This window comes from Octopus sinensis, linkage group LG10 (assembly GCF_006345805.1).
Source record: "Octopus sinensis linkage group LG10, ASM634580v1, whole genome shotgun sequence".
NCBI classification, from domain to species: Eukaryota; Metazoa; Mollusca; class Cephalopoda; order Octopoda; family Octopodidae; genus Octopus; species Octopus sinensis.
In genome coordinates this window covers 42345415-42367372 of record NC_043006.1, presented here as the reverse complement: position 1 = coordinate 42367372, position 21958 = coordinate 42345415, and the positions used below count along the sequence as shown (strand labels likewise).

Genomic DNA, 21958 nt, shown 5'->3' with positions numbered 1-21958 from the left:
TACTTCTCAACCAATTTTGTATAAGTGGGTCTTTTGTTTTTCATATTCAGATTTTTTTGACTGAATTATATTGTGTTTTAATGATTTGTTTGAACGAGAGGAATTATTTTGTGCTTGACAAATGACTGAGACCTTTGGAGATATGCTGTGCTTGAGAAGACCTGGCAAGCCTAGTGAGATTGTCATGACCGATGCCAGTGTTGCATAACTGGCCTGTTTAGGAGTACCTTTCAATCGTTGGGTAATATGTTGTGCTTGAGAAGATCTGTTGAGTCAAGTGAAATCGTAGTCATGGCTGATGCCAGTGCTGCCTGACTGGCACCCATGCTGGTGGCATGTAAAAAGCACCATTTGAGTGTGGTCAATGTCAGTGCCGCCTGACTAGTCCCTGTGTCAGCGGCATGTAAAAAGCACAGGCTACAGTCTTGGAGTGGTTGGCATTAGGAAGGGCATCAAGATGTAGAAACCTTGCCAGATTAGATTGGAGCCTGGTGCAGCCTCCTGGCTTGCTAGTCCTCAGTCAAACTGTTCAACTCATGCCAGCATGGAAAGCGGACGTTAAACGACGAGGATGATGATGCACAGGTGTGACTATGTAATAGTTAAAGAGCTTGCTTTCTAACTATGTGGCCTTGGGTCTAATTCCACTGCATGGCACTTTGGTCAAGTGTTTTCTACTGTGTGTGTGTGTGTGTGTGTGTGTTTATCTTGACAGCACATGATGATTGTAAACAAGCATCACCATTATGCAAGCTATGTTCATTTCCAATCTTCCACAAAAATATGTCTGGCTGTGAGGAAATATTACCTTACCTGGAAACTGGTGAGGGGTGCTGACAGGAAGGGCATCCAACATTGAAAATCTACCCCAATAAAATTCTGTCTGATCCACATGCAGGCATGTGGAAGTGGACGTTAAAAGACGACCATGATGATAATACTAAATTATATACCTTAATCTCAGAAATTTATCCACATCGAATTTGATACTTCATTTCTTTCCCTTCAGGTTTATTATACATTTATTAGATAGTCTTTTCCTGATGCTGAAAACTTTAATCTGGCTTCATTTTAAATTTGAAGCTGTATTAATTAAACTAAGTGTAAATTCTTTATTCATTAGGCTTATAACATAAATATTGTCCTTAATATGTTAGTCAGAGCAAGACCCTGATGGAAAAGTATATAAATCAGCTCCGTAAATGCCTGTATAAACTTTTATATCCTTGCTGAAGGGAGGTAATTTAGCTATTGCTGGCTCAAATCTGACCAGCTACTCATTTATTTTAAGATCTGAGATTTAAAAGGAAAAAGGAAATATTTGCAAGGTACTGAACTAGCAAAAGGTGACAAACTGGTAGAGTCATTAAGGTATTGAATAAAATTCCTGACAGTCTTTGTTCAGACTCTCTGTTCTCATATTTGGCCAGAGTCTGTGGGAAGTATGCTTTGTGGGTTGTAGCGTTTTTGTTATTGCTGTTGGTCTAGTCTGAGCTGATGACTGGTTGAGTCGATGAATGGAAATGTATTTCTCTGGCTGCAAGAGGAAATAATTAAAAACATCTGTGAACAATTATCAGAAAATTTTTTTATGGCAAATGGAGTTTTAACTGTGTTGGTCTTTACTAATATTAACAACAATTACATACTGGGAGGGACATACTGCTTGGAGTTTATGGCAAGCTTACTGATAGGAGCAGCTTACTTGGAGTTTACAACAAGCTTACTGGCCCATCACATTGAGATGCTTACTGAGCTGAAACTAGAGAAAATAAAAAAAATATTTATTGTGACAAAAATTCCTGCCTATTATCTGCCATCTCTCTTAATTGGTTGGATGTGGCAAGAATGGAGACACAACAGGCGAGCTGGCAGAAGTGTTAGCATGCTGGGTGAAATGCTTAGCAGTATTTCGTCTGTCTTTACGTTCTGAGTTCAAATTCCGCCAAGGTTGACTTTGCCTTTCATCCTTTCAGGGTCGATAAATTAAGTACCAGTTACACACTGGGGCCGATGTAATCGACTTAATCTCCTTGTTTGTCCCCTCTATGTTTGGCCCCTTGTGGGCAATAAACAAATAAGAATGGAGACACAACATATGGCTGCCTCAGCACTCTGCAGTTACTGTCAAAAACTGCCTTTTTTTAGGGTGCAAGGAGAAAATTCTAGAAGATTGAATCATGTGATGGCTGGACACTGATCGGCTGCTTAATAGATTGATCATGTCAAACTACTGTGGTTTGATCATGGTCTGACCAGCTGCCTAGTGGTTCTGGGTTGGGTTGGGTTTGTTGAAATGTAAGAAAGTCAGGCTCGGTGTCTTGCTACTATTTGTTTTTGTTCTTTGCATTCATAGTTAAGATTCCATAATACCCTGTTTGGGTAGTGGTAGACAAAATCCATGACTTGGCTAAGCACCACGACCACCTGGCACCTTGGGTGCTCTTAGTTGAGTCCATTCTGTTGCAAGTGTTTGGGCTTGATCTCCAGTTTGAGGACAATTTTCTCCCTCCTTCCTCTCAGTCTTGGAAGCCCTATAAAAAGGTCATGAGCACTGCTATTCGTCCTGACTAAAAGTTTAAAAAGACAAAACACAAAATATGCTTTCAAAGTCATTAATAAACCTTGGCAGAAGTAAGGTAGTCCCCTAGTTACTGATATGACTCTTTGTAGCCATTCAGATTATTATAACAAAAGTAATGTTTGCTTATTCACATTGTTTTGAATTAGTCATGTGTTGGGTTAGTAGCCTGTGCTCTTAACCACTATGCCATATGCCCATGGGCATGTATTGTCTGGCGTCTTTGAGATTTCAATGATGTGGCTATTTTTAGAACAACATTGCAGGTAGTGTAGGTGTGAGAGGCTGGATCTGGCCAGTTTCAACATAAAACAGGTAGACTATTTGAGCCGGATAGGGTCAGTTTAAATGTTGAAGTAGCCACTCGAGTTGATATGAACGAACTGCTACTTTCATTGATATTGTTTTATCTCTCTCTCTCTCTCTCTCTCTCTCTCTCTCTCTTGGTCTGATTTGATAATGTACTGCATTAATTGATAGCGGAGCAGGAAATAATGAAAGCAATTTGGCTGTGGGCTACCAAATAACAGCTTTCTGAGAAATCAAATGACTACTTTAGTGTTTGATGTATTTGTGCTGACACAAAAAAGAGAGAGAGAAAGACAATCTTTATCCGCCTTGTTATTTAAGTGTAAAATTATGGTTATTACTTTTTTTATTGATGTTTTGTGCACCTGTCAGAAACATATTCTGTGCATTATTTAATAAACTATTTTTCTTATTTTATTACATATTATTGACTTTATAGCTTTTCTCACATGCCAGTCCCCCTCTGTCTCTCATTCTCTCTCTCTCATTCTCTCTTATCACTTCAGCCTCTTAACCTTATTCCTGTATCTGTCGTCCGTCTCCATTTCTCTTATCTCTGCTTCTCCTGTTTTTTTTTTTTCTTTGTCACACGTGGCCTTCACATGTGGCCTAGTGTAGTGGTTAAGGTGCTGCACTCAAGATTGTAAGATAGTGGTTTCATTTTCTGCACCAGATGGCGAGTTGTGTTCTTGAGCAAAACACTTCATTTCATGTCGCTCCACTCCACTCAGATATAAATGCATAACTCTGCTACAGACTGTTGTCCTATTTAGGGAGAATGTTGTGATTTTGGTCTCTTATAAGCCATGAAAATCAGGGAACTGTCCCTATTAGTCCATGGACTTGAGACAATAAGGTTTTGTTGTTTGCCTGAAAGCTCTGTATTTCTTTGTATCCTCTGTGAATATTATTAAATTCTAGTCTGTCTGTCTGTCCATCTCCACCTACCATCCATAATTCATTAAAAGTATAATTTTGCTTTTCTCTATTCAGATTCATTGGTTCAGTATCTTCAATTCTTTCATGATGGTGATCTTTTTGGTTGGCCTTGTCAGTATGATCCTTATGAGGACCTTACGTAAAGATTATGCTCGTTACAGCCGTGAAGAAGATCTTGACGACATGGTAAGCATTTATTTATTTATTAATTACCTCTGCCTTAGCGAAGGCGGAGGTATTGTTTCCAATCGTGTTTGTTTGTCTGTCTGTGGATAAGATATCTCAAGAACCACTTGATGGATTCAGATGCAACTTTCAGGGATGTTTGGGCTTGTGACTGGCACAAACTGATTAGATTTTGGGATTGATCTGGTACCAGACAAGGATTCTGGATTATTTGTTACATTTACTTCACTTTACATGAAGTATTAATAGCTTACATTCACTTTCAAGTCTTTCTCTGATTATCTCCCTTATATTATATATTATACATGCATATTAACACTTTACAGTATATTCACATATACACATAGTTTTATACACCAATCTATATTCTCGTTTGTGAGAGCAGTTGAGTTTATTTCAAATATTCTCATTTTAATTTATATTTTTTTTTTCTTTACTGTTCATAATATGTCTTTATGATCATTGTTGTTCTGGGCGAAAGTTGGTATCACTGCTCTTCCAACTAAAGTAAAGCTTCAAAATTTCACACTCTAATATCTTATTACTATAACGATCACTGCCCTCATTCAACTAACTCTTGTAGGTCTTGGCTGTGTGGTAAGAAGCTTCTTAGCCACATGGTTCCAGGTTCAGTCCCACTGCGTTGCACCTTGGGCAGGTGACTTCTGCTATAGCTTCAGGCCAACCAAAACCATGGGAGTGGATTTGGTGGATGGAAACTGTATGGAAGCACATGTATGTTGTCCCCCATCACTGCTTGACGGCTGGTGTGGGTGTGGTTACGTTCCCATAACTTAGCAATTTGACAAAAGAGCCTGATAGAATAAGTACCAATCCTGAAGAAAAAAAAGTATTGAGTCAATTCTTCTAACAAGAAATTCTTCAAGGCAGTGCCCCAGCATGACCGCAGTCTAATGCCTGAAACCTGAAACAAGTAAAAGATAAAAGAGGTCCTGTTACTTCAGACTGTTGGTCCTCATAGAGGCAAAGTGGCAGAGTTCCTTTCAAGTGTTGGGCCTTACAGAGACAATGGCCAAAACCTTTGGCATGTTGTGCTTGAGAAGAAGACCCACCAAGCTGAGCAAAATCGTGGTTGTGATAGATACTGGTGTCACACAAATTGGCACCCATGCCGGTGACACGTAAACACACCCCTGTGTCACGCAAATGGCATGTAGAAGCACCCATTATACTCTCGGAGTGGTTGGCATTAAGAAGGGCATCCAGCTGTAGAAAACCATGCCAACTCAGACTGGAGTCTGGTGCAGCCTTCCAGCATGCCAGCCCAGTTAAACTGTCCAACCCATGCCAGCATGGACAACAGACATTAAATGATGATGGTGATTTATCACTTCTTTGTCAATGTTGAGCTGCTCTCTCTCCTGTCTTCTTCATTGGTGCACAGTTTCTGGATCTTGTTGTATGGGTATGTATGTTCTTTTCAACTCTAGGCACAAGGGCCGAAATTTTTGGGATGGGGGCTGTTCGACTAGATTGACCCCAGTACATGACTGGTACTTAATTTATCGACCCTGAAAAGAATGAAAGGCAAAGTCGATCTTGGCAGAATTTGAACTCAGAACTTAAAGACAGACGAAATGCCACTAAGCATTTCTACTGGCATGCTAACTGCCAGCTCACTGCTTCATGGTATGTATGTTAAACTGGGGATCTACATGCTGTAATTAACTCTTTAACCAGTTTCGGCTTTAAAGCTGTGGTCATGTTGGGGCACCTGTTGTTTACAGATCTGTATGAAGAAGCTTGAGCTTCTCTCCATTTGACCTCTTTTAGAACAGCAGCCTCATTCTTTCGTCTGGAAGAGCTAGTTTAGATTGGAAGGAATAAACTGGTAACTTTTGGTGGTTCTAAAAGAATCACATTCACCACCTCAGTTGCCCCAGTTTTCCTTTGTTCATTTGTTCTTCCCTCCTTTCTCCTTTCTTTTCTCCCTTCCTCCCTCCTTCCTTCCTTTCTTCCCTCATTCTTCCATTCCTTCCTTCCTTTCATCCTTCCCTCCCCTACCACTTTCCTTCCCTCCATTCCCCCTCCCTTCCTTCCCTTCCCTGCATTCATTTGTCTTCCTCCCTCCCTCTCTTTATCTATTCCCCTCCTTTTCTCCCCCTCCCCTCTTTCTATGCTATCTCAGACTGTGATTGGTGTTCAGCTTAAATGCTTGTCAATCAATGTTTGCAATGGTGAATATGGAAGAGATTCCATTGGGGTTTTGCAGTCTAGGGAAGAGAAGACTGGCTAAAGTATTTAGTGTGTGATACAGTGGGCGGACAGCTGGGCCAGGTGAGTGTCTGTGATGAGGGTATGCGGCGCAGCTAACTAGTTTAGAAATGTAGAGGAAAAAGAAAACCAAGCAGCTGTTGCCCTTCATGATTGTGATTTTTACCCAATACTGATCATGGTCTTAGTTAGCTTTACGTGTGCTGAGTGTGACTATGTTTTATGTACCATGTGGGATAGTTTATTGATGCCAACATGTCAGCTCCAGACCGTCTGTAGTTTTGCAAATAGACACATCTGTTGTTAGTGAAATAGTTATGATATAGTAAATAATTGTTTTGTCAACTATCATGATCTTAAAATTTCTCCTGGTTTTGTACTATTGATAGAAACTCTGACCTAGTTGGAATATATTCAATTTTGTGTTAGTGAGGTTTTTGGTAGTTACCTAATTTGTCCTTGTTGAAATGTATGAATTTGTAAATCAATTTTTCGTAGCAAGGGGTTACAGTGTGAGATAGAGAAGAAGAGTTGAGGAGGATGCTATTGTTAAATAGAACAGATTGCTTGGATTTAATATTTTGTTCTCCATTACATGCTGACACCTTATAAAAAGTACTTGTGTTGGTTCCACATCTGGAGCACCTGTGCTGGTGCCACATAAAGAGCACCCATGCTGGTGCCACATAAAAGGCACTCATGTTTGTGCCTCATAAAAAGCACCCAGTACACTCTGTAAAGTGGTTGGCATTAGGTAGGGATTCCAGCCGTAGAAACTATGCCAAAACAGACGATTGGAGTCTGGTGCAGTCCTCTGGCTTGCCAACTCCTGTCAAACTGTCCAACCCTTGCCAGCATGGAAAACGGATGATGATTGAAGAATTCAAAACCAAATTAAATTTACTTACAGAGATTTTAGAGACAGATTAAATAAGTACTTGGGCAGGTATTGTCGGAGTGTTTGAAATGTCAAATGCATTGGCTAATTATTGCAGGATAGAAGACTGCTTGCATGAAGATATAATGTTAATGGATGATACACGTGATGTGAGTTGGTTATAGTAGGTTCAAATGGTAAAGTTTGGCCTAAGATTTGAGAAAATTTGGTTATAATGACCCTTAGGAAACTAGGATTCATAGATGGACTGAAAGTTTTGCAAGATCAAGAAATGCTCTGTTACATACAGCATTATGCCTACTGCTCTATTGTAGATATTCCCAAGTAGCATAGGGAAGTTAACATTCCCATTGATGAGAATATTAATACTGATATATATTGATTTACTATCTCTGTAACATTTGTAACTTTAAACTGACATTGCCATTGCTTAAGTGCCCTTCCAGAGATCCAGGCTGCCTAGCATACATGAGTCAACCAGAGAATACTTTCTGTATTTAAAACCTTTAACTTCTCAAGGTGAATTTCTTCCTTTCCAGGGCCTTGCCACATTTGAGCTCTTTAATTGCTCTTGTGACCTCAGTCTCCAAGATGTTAGTCATCGCTCCAGATGCACCGCATGTATGTCGGAAGATGTTGTTGTGATTGAGTTTAGGAGATGAGCAAAGTATTCTCTTTGTCTTGGGAGGATGCACCTATCTTCATACAGAAGGACGACTCCAAATGAGTTCCTGATAGAGGGAGACTTCTTATGAAGTTGACTGAAGGTCTGCCAGAATACTTTATAGGTTTGCTGCTGAGTGTTGCTTGGCAGGAATGAAAATCAATGCTGTGGAAACTGAGATACTTGTTCTCAAGAAGGCCTGCGCAGTGCATATGAGCGGAGTTCCACTGAAACAGGTGAAGTTCAGGTATCTCGGAGCTGTTTTTACAGGTGATGGACGGTAGGATGCTGAATTAAGTGCAAAAATTGCAGGAGCTGGCGCTGCAATGCACCATCTTCAGCATTTGGTCATCAGAGGAAGAGAAGTAGATGTAAAAGCCAAAATCACTAGCTTCCGTTCGCTGTTCATGCCTACCGTTAACTATGGTCATTGAACCTTGGTTAATGGCTGATGGAATATGATTTTGAATGCAGGCAGCTGAAATGGGGTTCCTCCTAAGGGTCTTTGGAGGAAAGTTACTTGATAGGGTGTGGAGCTTCAAGATCAGAGAGGCACTCCAGGCAGAGCCACTACTTCTCCGAATTGAGAGATCACAGCTCCAGTACTACAGACATGTGGTAAGGATGTCTCAGGAGGGTAAGAATTGCTAGACAAGTTTTAAAGGAAAACCAACCAGCAAGAGACCTAGGGGTAGATCACTAGCCAGATCGTAGGATAGCGTCCATGAGCTCGATTGGTCTCACTTGGAGGGCAGTTGCTTCTAACAGGACCCAATGGAAGGTATACTGGAGGACTCTGCCCCCATGACCCTTCCAGGAATAAATGAGTTAAGAAGAAGAGATGAGATGTCACTGATGTTGATGCACTAAACAATTTTGTATCCAGTTGTAATTTATGTTTGTAATTCATGCTTGGGTAATAACTGTTGTGCTTGGAACAGATCCTGGGGTAAACTCAGTAGTAAACTGGTATTTCATGTAGGAACCTTCATTATGATCTTAGAATGATGGTTGTTTTATTGTTACTGTTTCTTCTTGATTTTTAGGAGAAAGATCTTGGTGATGAGTATGGTTGGAAACAGGTCCATGGGGATGTATTCCGTCCAGCTTCCCATCCAATGTTGTTTTCAGCATTGGTCGGCACAGGTTACCACATAGGGGTCGTTGCTACTTGTGTTATCTCGTTTGCCATTTTGGGAGAACTTTACACTGAGTAAGTAGTATGTCATTTCTCTTCTGTTGTACATTATCATTGTTTTTTTTTTGAATTGATTTATTGTACATTGTAACATATGGGTAAATGTGTACCAATGTCAAAGTAATAGGCCGATTACTAGAATATAGAGATGAAACACATTGTTAGCCAGTTCTTACCAACACATGTCACATTTCTCATATTGTTAGACTGTAAAACAAAATCCATTTTTGACACTATTTTGTTGCCAGACTATTCAACTTTATTTGTTTTTATAAAATAAATTGTTCTCCGAATTGTCTTATCTTTACTTCTCTTCTTCTCTCTGCAGGCGAGGATCTTTGCTGAGTACTGCTATATTTGTATATGCTGCCACAGCTCCTGTAAATGGCTATTTTGGTGGCAGTCTTTATGCTCGTATGGGAGGTAATATATAGATTCCCTGCGCTATGATTTCTTATTTTCTTCATTCATCCTTTACTCATTACTTTTATTTATTTATTTCCTCTTCAAAACTACTTCCAGTTTATGCATCAGTGAGGGATCTTCTAAGTAATGTATTTATGGTTGTGTAAAATTGAATGCGAAAAGACTTAGAATTATTTGCAAGACAAAACCCTCCAGTTGAGGGTTTTTTATCTTTTGTAAGTTACTTAATCACCTTGTCGGTGCTGGTGCCACATAAAAAGCTCTGGTGCTGGCATCACATTAAATGCACTAGTGATGGTTCTATGTAAAAAGCACTGGTGATGATGCCATGTTAGACGCATTGGTGATGGTGCTACGTAAAATGCTCTGATGCTGGCATCACATTAAATGCACTAGTGATGATGCTGTGTAAAAAGCACTGGTGATAGTGCCATGTAAAAGCTCTAGTGATGGTGTTATGTTGTAGACACCATTTGGTACTATTTGTATTTGTATGCTCCATTGATGGCATATTTCAATTTCAAGGCCTTTGCACTTCAATAGTTTTTCAAGATCTTTCCATGTGATGTTATAGTGAAAGAGAGATCAAATGTTTGCCAGAGTGCATGCTATTCTGTCAGTCTTTGATTATGATATCTGGTTGGTTTGTTTTGATCTTGATAGTTCTACAACAATTACATTCTTGATTAATTTTTCTATTTTGGAGAGGATCCTTGATGAATTACTCAATGGCTATGACTTGTCATATGGTCATGTTTCTGGATATATTTAAATTCAGTACTATATGAACACCTTGTCTTTGTCTGCTGGGAAATGCACCATTTGTGTGTCTGTTTTTGAAACATCTGTTAGAAAGTATTGGCACACCTTCTAACTGCCTTATTTCTTATTATCTACTCTATTCAAACAATTCTATTCTAACAACTCAGTCATCTTCATCATCATCGTTTAATGTCCGTTTTCCATGCTGGCATGGGTTAGACGGTTTGATTGAGGTCTGGAGAGCCAATAGCTGCACCAGGCTCCAATCCGATCTGGTAATGTTACTACAGCTGGATGCCCTTCCTAAAGCCAACCACTCTGAGAGTGTAGTGTGTGCTTTTTACGTTCCACCGGCACAGGAGCCAGTCAGGTGAGCCTGGCATTGATTACGTTTGGATAGTGTTTTTTACGTGCCACCAGCACGAGAGCCAATCAGGGAGTACTGACATTGGCCACGTTTGGATGTTGCAATTACATAAAACAACTAAATAAAGCCTTATACTAGGATAACTGGTATCCCTCACTGATTTATATTCTTGTTTTTTTTTTGTTTTAATCATCCTTTTGACTAGCATTTGTAATAAATTAAACTAAATTTCTGTGATTTGTTGTGAAATTAAGATATATCATTAACTTACAGAGAGGGAGCTTATTCGGACTGATAATAAAATTACTATATCGTTAACTATTTTCTTTTAGGTAAAGTATGGATCAAGCAAATGATGCTTAGTGCCTTCCTCCTCCCTATTTTGGTGTGTGGTACAGCCTTTTTCATCAACTTCATAGCCATTTATTACCATGCATCCAGAGCAATTCCATTTGGCACTATGGTAAGTCATATCATTTCTCTGTTTTTGGTCTTTCCTTTTCCTTTCTGTCCACTTACTGATTGCTTTAATAACACTGTATATCTATCCTCATTTACCATGGAGGATAGCCTCCGAAATACACATTGATAAACGAATCAGTGATGAATGAGTCATCTCCATGCATTTTGAAAATGTAAAGAAAAGTGGATTTGTTGATACCAAAGTCATGGAACACAGCAGTCTTTCTTTGTTGAGAATGCACTTGTCTGCATTGCATGTTAGAATCCGGCCCCTTTTTACTTTTCCTATTCATGGCTTCCATGTTGATGGGCACAAGTAAAACCATGTGTAAAATTTGCATGGTCATATAAACACAAGCTACAGTTGATGCATTCTCTGTTGTAGAGGATTGTTGGTGGTCGTGGGGTGCATTTTTGCTTTACTAACAGAATCTTCGAGTGATTGACAATCCGTGATATTATAGATCAGTCAGTGATAAGTGTAACATAGGTTTATGATTAAGTGTACCCTGTTATCCTGGATCAATGATAAATGAACATCTGCATATAGCCTCATTGCATACAAAGCTGCAATGATGCAACGATGACAAACAAGTTGAATAAGATTCTGAAGGTAGACTAAGATGATTAGGAGCAACAGTTTGGATGCAGGCAACTTGGTACAACTGACTGTTTTGGTGATAGCTCTCTTGGGCACTGGAAGAAAACACCAAAGTCATGTACACATGCTTGTACGGCAATATGCACATACAGGTGCAGGCATGGCTGTGAAAAACCCCTTATTTGAAAAATAGGTAAGGTTGGTGACAAGAAGGGCATCCAACTTTTAAACAGTGCTTTATTAATATGTATTTCTGTAACCCATTCTAGCATGAAAAATGGGCATTCATGGATAAACTTTGATGATCAACCACACATCATCATTCAATTGTTCCCTGCTTCACTATAATAGACAAATGTTCCATCAGCTGTTAGCTTACGTACTAGTTTGTTTAAAAGTTTCACAAAGAAAGGTGAAACCAGTTCTGTTTGCTCAGATCAGAGAAGCTTAACCAAACTGCTAAGCTATTTGCATACATATTGATGCCATTGCTAGCAAATTCATTCCCCACTCATAGTAAACAACAACATATGTTATATGTGATGTATGATAATTTGATTTAATTACTGGCAGTCCATCAGTTATAATGTCGAGCGTTCCATTTGATGCAATCAACAGAACAGCCTTCTTGTACAATAAATGTGCAAATGGTTGAGCACTCCACAGACATACATATGCTTAGCATTGTTCTCATGGAGGTTTAGCATGATACAAATTGTGACAAAGCTAGACTATTGAAATACAGGTATAACTAATTTTTTTCCCAGCTGAGTGAACTGGAGCAACGTGAAATAAAGTGCCTTGTTTAAGGACACAACGAGTCACAAGGAATTGAACTCATGTCCTTACCATCATTATCTGAATATGCTGACGACTAAGCCATGTGTCCTCGCTGATTTAATAAGGTCTTATGAAATCATCATTATTATCATTTAATGTCCGCTTTCCATGCTAGCATGGGTTGGACAATTTGACTGAGGACTGGCGAACCAGATGGCTGCAGCAGGCTCCAATCTGATCTGGCAGAGTTTCTACAGCTGGATGCCCTTCCTGATGCCAACTACTCTGAGAGTGTAGTGGGTACTTTTACGTACCACCGGCACAAGGGCCAATCAGGCGGTACTAGCAACTGCTTCTGGTATAATCACTTAACAATTATCAATTCACCAACGTGTAATTCCGATATCTCTTCTCAAACAACTTCTATGACTGTCTTACAAGCGTCTGTTCGTACCACTCTGTTTTTTGTATCTCCAGCATGCATGCGTACTTACGCAATTTAGAACCATCCATTCACGGGGGTGTTTGGATTCCACCACCACATGTATGAATCTCTCTCTCTGTTTCTCCCTCCCTCTCTTTATAGATATTTCTTTCTGCTTCTATCCCTCTACATACATTACATGTATTACTTTATTTTGTATTGACAGGTTGCTATAACATGCATTTGCTTGTTTGTCATTTTACCATTGACTTTGGTTGGGACTGTTCTTGGAAGGAACTTAGCTGGACAGCCCAACTATCCTTGCCGTATCAATGCTGTGCCGAGACCAATTCCAGAGAAGAAATGGTAAGTAAACCATGCTCCAAATTAAAAACTTAATTTCTTATTTACTTAAAAAATATTTTTTTCAATGTAGGTACTTGCAAACTCAGTGATTCAGGTGCTGGGTTAGTGGAAAAAAATGGACGTCTTTTCAAATCTTATTACCATAACTGCATCATACCTCTAACACCTGGTTTACCAAGCCTATTTTGGGCCATGTTAAGAATGTGGGGAGTCACTGAACTCAGAACATAGCCATTGGTGAAGTACCACTTAGCATTTCGTCCAGCATGCTAATGATTCTGCCAGCTCATCACCTTGCATAATAATAATGATAATAATAGTAGTAGTAGTAATTTATTTGCACTTGTAATAACAATTCTGCTATTGTTTCTATCCAGGTTTATGGAACCAGCTGTGATCATTATACTGGGTGGAGTTCTTCCGTTTGGTTCCATCTTCATTGAAATGTAAGTTTTTCTTTGATCTTTAACTATGATTTTAGATGTTTCCTTTTATATGTTTGTTCCTTCCTGTCTGCTTCTCTCTTAAAATTAGCATTCTCTTTATGTCTTTATTGATAGTACCTTACAATTCTTTCTCGTTTTCTCTGGTCTTCTCTCTTCTCCTGACAGTTTTCTTTCTTACTGTCTGACTTCTCTCTGACTTTCTGTCTCACCATTTTGTCTTTCCTCTCTCATTCTCTTTCTTTATCTCTTGTCTTTTTTTCCCTCTCTATTCTTCTCTATTTGTGTCTCCCTTCCCCAGTCTCTTTTCAATGCCTGTATTTCCTCTGTTAACGTCTCCATTCCACTCGCCTTTAATATTGTGTCCCTCCCCCATCTCAGGAGACAGCATAGAATCTCTTTGTTGTTCAACCTTACATTACATTCCAACATTAACTGCATCTCAGTTCTATTTCTATTTCAGGTACTTTATCTTCACATCATTCTGGGCCTATAAGATCTATTATGTCTATGGCTTTATGTTACTGGTATTTCTGATCCTTGCCATTGTTACCATTTGTGTGACCATTGTCTGTACATATTTCCTGCTCAATGCTGAAGATTATCGATGGTAAGTGCCACACCAGTATCAATTCTCTATTTCCCTGCATGTCTCTCCTATGGTTCATCTTCTCATTACAATGATAATGGTGATAGAGCAGTGATGCCAAAATGATAATGGTAGAAGAGAAATGACGAGAAACTAGAAATATTAGTAGGGGTCAGTTAACAATAGTGATGATGATGAGTTTGATAATTTACCTCACCTCACAAAGATCTCCCACTTTTGTTTTGTGTATATTTTGTTGCTGTTAAAAGTAGAGAGACCTGCTGTCGAGTTTTAAGTTTGTTATAAAGAGTTCTGAACTTTATTGATGTCAACTGGTTTAATTTTGTTACAATTGGCAATTTGCGTTCCCTTCTTTTAAATCCTTTCACAATTCTGCCAGAGCTTGAACTGCCTCTCCTATGAATGAGAAACACTGCTTCTATGTAACGTTTCCTGGTAACAATAAACATACCTCTTCTAATAATTTAGATAGCTGTTTAGATTAACAACAAATCTTTCCGACTAATTCTAATTGTAACGGGCATGGCTGTGTGGTTAGGGAGCTTGCTTCCTAGCTATATGGCTTCGGGTTCAGTCCACTGCGTGGCACTTTGGGTAGGTGTCTTCTGCTATAGCCCCGAGCTGACCGAAGCTTTGTGATTGAATTCGGCAGGCGGAGGTTACTGCCGTGTGTGTATATGTGCATGTAGGTGCTTGTGCCTCTCCGAAAGAGAGAGAGGAACAGCAATAAAAAAAAAAGAAGGTAAATGTCAAAGAAGTCTTCCCATTACAAAAAATGGAATGATGCTATTGAGCTTAGCTGTTTGGATGCTGACCTGTATGTTTTGGCACTGGATGCAAACATAGGCATGTGCAGAAGGATATACATACAGATTAGGAGAGGAACATTACAATTTATTAATTGAACACGATTGATTTAAACACATTCCCTCTCCTTGTACATATTAAGAGAAATATGCTCGTACATAACCCTGTGCCAGTGGCATGTAAAATGCACCACCTGACCGTGGTTGATGCCAGCCCCCCACCCTGACTGGCTCCTGTGCCAGTGGTATGTAAAAAGCACCATCCGAACTTGGCTGATGCCAGTGCTGCCTGACTGTCTCCCATGTCGGTGGCACGTAAAAAGCGTCCACTACACTCTTGGAGTGGTTGGCATTAGGAAGGGCATCCAGCTGTAGAAACATTGCCAGATTAGATTGGAGCCTGGTGCGGCCTCCTGGCTTGCCAGTCCCCAGTCATTTTTGTGAAGCTAGAACTTGAACTGTCTTCTGCTTGGCTTGGATGTAGCAATTCTGCATTTTTGGACCAATAAAAAATTATCAGCATTTAAAAAAAAAATTCAAATAAAAAATATAGTGAATTCATGATGGTATTTATTTGAAGAATTAATAACCACAGGCAATGGTGGGGTACTTGTGCTAACTTGCAGTAAAAGTTGACAATCAAGGATTCCAAAATTACCATGTGTGCTCAATATATTGATTAAAGTAAGTCTTCAGTGGTCCACTTTAAAGCTGCTTTTTTTTATTTCAAAAAATTGTAATCCTTTACACATTCAGCTGTTGTTGTTTGATTGATTGCTTAAAATAAATTTGATACTTAGTATAGATTGTTAAGCTGAACCAGATTATGTATTGATGTGATTATTGTTCAGGTGTACAAAAGTCTAGCTCTGTGGGTTAGACACAACCCTTCGGATTGATGTATTGTCACATCTATTGTTGGGGGCTCTTTTCTTCTAGACACGTGACTGTTTGCTCCTAGCATGTTTGCTCCTAGCATGGTTACTGGCCCACAGAACGAATCACTGAAAGTTATAAAAAATAACTGAGGTGAAAAACAAGTTACAACCCCCTTTCCCTCCTACAAATATTGAAATATTGAAAATTTACAGAACTATTCAATTAAAGCTATCAAGATTGTAATTAAAATATGAGCCATATTGATTTGTGGAGTTGGTGTATACGTCAATTTTTCTATATTTGCTTAGCCTTTTTGTTAGCATATTTGTGTTTAAATACATTATCTTTGTTTAAATTTATTTAGATAATATCGAAGAATTTATTAAAATGTCATTATTAAGCAAGTGATTGGAAGATAAATTTGCATGAAATTTTGATGGGAAGTTCTAAATTAGGTCACTTTAAAATAGGAAACTTGTGTAGCAGAACCAGAGATGGCGAACTGGCAGAAACGTTAGCATGCCGGGCGAAATGCTTAGCAGTATTTTGTCTGCCACTACGTTCTGAGTTCAAATTCCGTCAAGGTCGACTTTGGCTTTCATCGTTTCGGGGGGTTGGTTGATTAAACAAGTACCAGTTACACACTGGGGTCGATATAATCGGCTTAATCTGTTTGTCTGTCCTTGTTTGTCTCCTCTGTGTGTTGCCCCTTAATGTATAGTTTTATTATTTTTTTATTTTGATACTCTCAAAGATTAGTGGATTTTATTTTCAGTGCCTCTGTGTGTGTGTGTGTGTGTGTGTTTAAAGAGATTGTGTGTTAGTGTGTCTAAAAAGTTTTGTGCAAAACGTTTTTAAATATAGTTATATTTAAATTTTATGGAAATGTACTTCCATAGCAAGTGACCTGAGCTGAGATCGTGTGCTGAAACAAAAACAGTTGCAGCATAGAAGGTGTTTATAAGCCATTTAAAAACACACAAAAACCAATAGATTCACTTCAACATTTAAATTTAATTTGCCAAAATATTTTCGTCGCTTTGAGACTGTGACATATTCATTGACAAAATTCCATGCTGCACATTTCTTCCATATGTTTCTTAAATGGCTTATAAACACCTTCAACACTGCAACTGTTTATATTTAAACTGTTACATATTTTTTTTCTAATGTTATATCAGTTAGTTAATCACATTTTTGGTCAGGCTTCCAGTGGATCAACCACTGGTTTATTTTTGACAATTTGTGCTCTTTTTTTTTTTTTTACTTTTGTTTCTTGTTGACATTTCCCCAAACATTGACAAAAAACAAAATCAGTAACCTACACACACACATGCTTCCACCCAGTTTCCATTTACATATTTCACTCACAGTGTATTGGTTAATGCAAGATTATGGGAGACTACATTTGTCCAAGAAACTACACATGGGATCGAACCCAAATCCCTGTGTTTGAAATGTTGGATAAACTAAATGATAGCTATGCAATCATTTTAACAACTCAGCGATACTTACCTAGTTTATTTTATATTACAAATGCTTGGCAATCAGCATGATTATATATTGATTGATGTTGATCATGAAATCTATTGATGACAGATAGTCTGATTAATGAGGGAATATATCCAGTTACCTAGAAACGGATACACATCATCATCTGTCTGTTGTCTATTCTGGCATGGATTGGATGGTTTGACAGATGCTGTCAAACCAGAGAGCTGCACCAGGCTTCAATTGTCTGCTTTCTACAGCTGGATGCCTTTCCTAACACCAACCACTTCTCACAGTGCACTGGGTGCTTTTTATATGGCACCAGCATGGCTCCTTTGTACATGGCACCAGTACAGGTGCTATACAAGGACGCCGGCATGGGTGCTTTTTACATAGTGCCAGCACAGATGCCTTTACATGGCACCAAGGAAATTCTTCCAAAGTACTGTATATCTTATTCCAGAAGTGATGGCACTGTGTAAGACTATGCTTATTCATAATGAAACAATCCACTATAATAATACTCTTGTGTCTTTCTCCGTCACAACATATGATTGTGAAAGGAGGGGGTGATATCAAACTGAAGGTGGGATGGTGAACATTCAATGCTGAAAGAAAAATCAAACAGCTCTGTGAGTATGTGTGTGTACAAGGGAAGTATGTGATTGTTTGTATCTGTGATTATTATGTACCTTATTTTATACCTTATTTTATACCTTATTTATATATAAAATACAATTAACTGTAATTTTTGACAGCACGGGGCCAGCTAATAATACTAATAATGTTTGTGTATTGCAGGCAGTGGACCAGTTTTCTGGCTGGGGCTTCTACATCAAGTTATGTTTATCTCTACTCTTTTTACTATTTCTTTTTCAAAACAAAGTAAGTATGCTGTTTCCTCTCATTCTCTTTCCATATCGTTGTTCTGACTTTGCTGTCTGAATAACGAATCCTTTGATCGTTTAATTCAGTCAATTAAAAATGATTGGGAATAACAAACAGTGACTTTTATCATAATCCCTCTATCTCATGGACATTCTGCTCTATTATTGGGTAGTAATCTTTACTTTTGGGGATTAGGATTAGATTTGGGGACGAGAAAAACGACAGTTTGAAGTCATTTGGGCAGGTTTATCATAATTCTGATGCTCTTTCTATGCAGTGCTTACATGCATGCAGACACCATTGAAACGTGTGTATGTGTGTGTATGGCTGTGTGTGTTTGGTTATTTGTATGAATGTGTGTGTGTATATATATATGTGTATGTATGCATGTATAATTGTATATATGTGTTTGTATGAATACATACGTACATGTATTTATGTGTGTGTATGTATATGCAAATGTCTTGGGTAACACACTAAACTGTATCCAGTGGAGCTCCATCTTGGCTGATAATGAGTTTTAGGGAGCACTGAGCTGCCCCTTAGTTACCACTACTCCCAATTCCACTCTGGCTTGAGTTGATAGTACCTGTGAAGGGTTGCAGATATGGGTCAGACACCAGATGTTTTTCTGGCTAAAACATACAAGACTCATGGAAAGGCTGGCCTCTAGATATGTGTCACATAGATCCACTCTTATGTGGACATGCCTTGATGTCATGTGAACCAGTCACCCTGCCTAAGATTTAAATAACCCTTAACCCTTTTGTTACCAACCCAGCTGAAAAATTTTTTGACTCCAACGACCAACTTAGCTGAAGCCAGCTGAGCAAACCCATTGATATTTAAATGTGAATTTCAGTACAAAACTCGTTAATATATGCATGAAATCCTTTGATTTCACTTTGTAAATAATCAAGTCACAGTATCTAACGTTGTTTGATGTAATATCTTAGCTCTGCGAATTTTGGGAAATTTTTTTCCACATTTTTCTTCGGTGACTATTTTTTCAACTTTTAAAATGGACAACAGTTTCATGCTATCAAGCAGTGATTCTGAATTTGGGGGCTTTTCGATGGAAGGTATGGAGAAATCAAGCAAATGTAAGCTTGTAGGCTTGTTTGAAGCGATCACTATGGAAACAAACCATTACGCAGAAAGTAAACAAACCAAGAAAACAGATAGTATTTTGTTTACTTGTATTTACACCTGTAATTAGAGTTACTCTGAGACAAAAGTTATGCACTGGAATTAAGAACCTTTTCTTCAATTGTGTTCCAAAAATCTTATGTTGATATATAAAAAAAGTTACAGTTTAATGAAACTAGTCTAAATTTATGATTATTTTATAATTTAATTGAAACTCATAAGGGGTGTGTTTTACTTAGAAATATAGTAATGAGAGGGTTAAAGAGAGGGGTCTGGTTCATATATAACCTGCAGGGTGAGTCTATAGCATTCCTGATTGCACCTTTTGTTGATAATTTATATTGATAAATGGAATTACTGCTGTTTTACCATAGAATTTTATCTCTTCAGGATGTATGGATTGTTCCAGACAACTTTTTACTTTGGCTACATGGCACTGTTCAGTTTAGCACTAGGGATTATGTGTGGTAAGTACTGCTTTTTCTATTCCTGTGTTTTACAGTATGGGAAATGTGTGATGAGTATTGTGTGTATATATTGGGTCATTCCATAAATAATGTGGCTTTTTTATACAACTTTTATTTTTCAAAATTAAGATAAGCAAAGTTTTTTTTAATCTAAAATACACTCTCCTTCATTTTCTACAATGCTCTTCCATCTGTCTGGTAGACTTGCAAGGACCCTCTTCCAAAATTCACTGGTCTGTGAAGAAAAATATTCCTCCCGTACTGTTCTGACCTCGTCTACAGAATTCATATTTTTTCTATCCAAATGATTTTGAAGACAGTGGAATAAATGATATAATCAGATGTGGCAATGTCTGGTGAATATGGTGGACGGGGCATAGTTTCCCATTCAAACTGCTCCTACCTTTGGAATGTCTGTGGCCGAGCATTATCCTGATGGAAGAACTCGTTTTGTCCTTTTTTGATGTTGTTGTTATTATTATTGAAAAATACCTTAGGAATGAGAACCCAGGTTCGAAATTTCCCCAAGACACCTGATGAAGGCTGGAGGGTATATCAGCCGAAACCTTGTGTTAACAAAGATGAGGACAAATATCCGTCTAATGTAAATAATATACATAATTCCTCATCTCATAAATATAGAACCGTATCAATACATCAGACTGACAAACAAACAAGGATGTTATGAGGTAGTCATAAGAGGCAATAAAAGTAACAGCCAAATATCCCTTCAATCACACAAAAATTTCTTTTGTTTTGTTTCATTCATAGTCATATGAATTATCATGTGTAGAACACAAATTTGCAAAGACTTTTTGAAAATTTTGCAAAATAAAAAAAGTTACGAGGGGTTATATGGGGTACTTTAAGCAGAATTCTGCCTTTTTGTATTATGAAAGATAATGTAGTTTGTGTCTGTCTAAAACATCACTTCTCTCTTTTCAGGTACATTTGGGTATATAGGCACCAGTTATTTTGTGAGAAAGATCTATTCTACTGTAAAAATTGACTAAAGTGATGTGGGCAGTGTAAGAAAGAAAGAAAACAAATCAGAATATAGTAAATAAAAAAAATGTCTTTGTGATGGGACTCTTAGGATCCACAAAGATATGTTGTAAATAAGGCCACAATGGCAGCAGCTACAGGCCAGCTGCAGCAGCTGTAGCATCATCCTCTCTTTGTCTCCCAACTCTGATTTTTCATTTGTTTTTTTTTTTTGTTTTTTTTTGAACATTGAGAACAAAAGTGAGAAACAGCAAAAAAAAAATGTTGATTAAAGAAAGAAGGAAACACTGCATGCACACATTCACGCAAACACATTCATGCGCACATACACACATACACGTGTAAATGTACACAGGAAAACAAAAAGAAAAAAAAAGTTCCAAATCAATATAACAGAAAGAAAAAAACAGCAAAAAAGGAGATAAATTAAAAAAAAACAACAAAAAAAAAAACAAAAACAAAAACACCCCAAAAATTCCTCATGAAGAAATTATCCAAGAAGTTTTATTTGGATTGGAAAACAAATTACGAAACTGCAATAAAATGAAGATGAAAAGCACTGATGTGACAGGGAGTAAATTTGACTGACTTTCTGCTATTGTGGCTGCTGGCCATCAACACAGTTCACCTGTTTTATGTTTTGGACTATCTGATGATATATGGAAGTAGGTTTACTCAGTTCTTTCTACTACAGCTACCACCCCTTATATATATACACACATACATACATATATATATATATATATATATATATATATATGTGTGTGTGTGCATATATATATATGTGTGTGTATGTATATATATATATACACACACTCATTGATGCATCACTTTACGAAATGGATTGAACTGTTTCAGAAATATACAAAAATGTAAAAAATAAAAATTACAAAAAAAAATTAATAATAATAATAATAATAATAATAATAATAATGATTGCCTGTTAAAAGGAAGAAGTATTTCGAGGGAACAGGAGTTTGGTTGTGGTGGATATGCATAGCAGTTTCTTTTTGGGTGCATTT

The 21958-nt window shown here is 37.9% G+C and overlaps 1 protein-coding gene across 1 annotated transcript in view; it reads left to right on the top strand.

Annotated features, from left to right (window-relative positions):
- LOC115216380 (transmembrane 9 superfamily member 3) overlaps positions 1 to 21187 on the top strand; it is a 67417-nt gene extending 46230 nt beyond the window's left edge. Inside the window, exons 6-15 of the mRNA XM_029785675.2 lie at positions 3884 to 4015; positions 8859 to 9025; positions 9339 to 9433; positions 10898 to 11028; positions 13059 to 13198; positions 13576 to 13644; positions 14105 to 14251; positions 18229 to 18312; positions 19855 to 19931; positions 20877 to 21187. Coding sequence (XP_029641535.1) covers positions 3884 to 4015; positions 8859 to 9025; positions 9339 to 9433; positions 10898 to 11028; positions 13059 to 13198; positions 13576 to 13644; positions 14105 to 14251; positions 18229 to 18312; positions 19855 to 19931; positions 20877 to 20944 — 1110 coding nt within the window. The 3' untranslated portion in view covers positions 20945 to 21187. The remainder of the gene's footprint in view (positions 1 to 3883; positions 4016 to 8858; positions 9026 to 9338; positions 9434 to 10897; positions 11029 to 13058; positions 13199 to 13575; positions 13645 to 14104; positions 14252 to 18228; positions 18313 to 19854; positions 19932 to 20876) is intronic.
- The last annotated feature ends 771 nt before the right edge of the window (positions 21188 to 21958 follow it).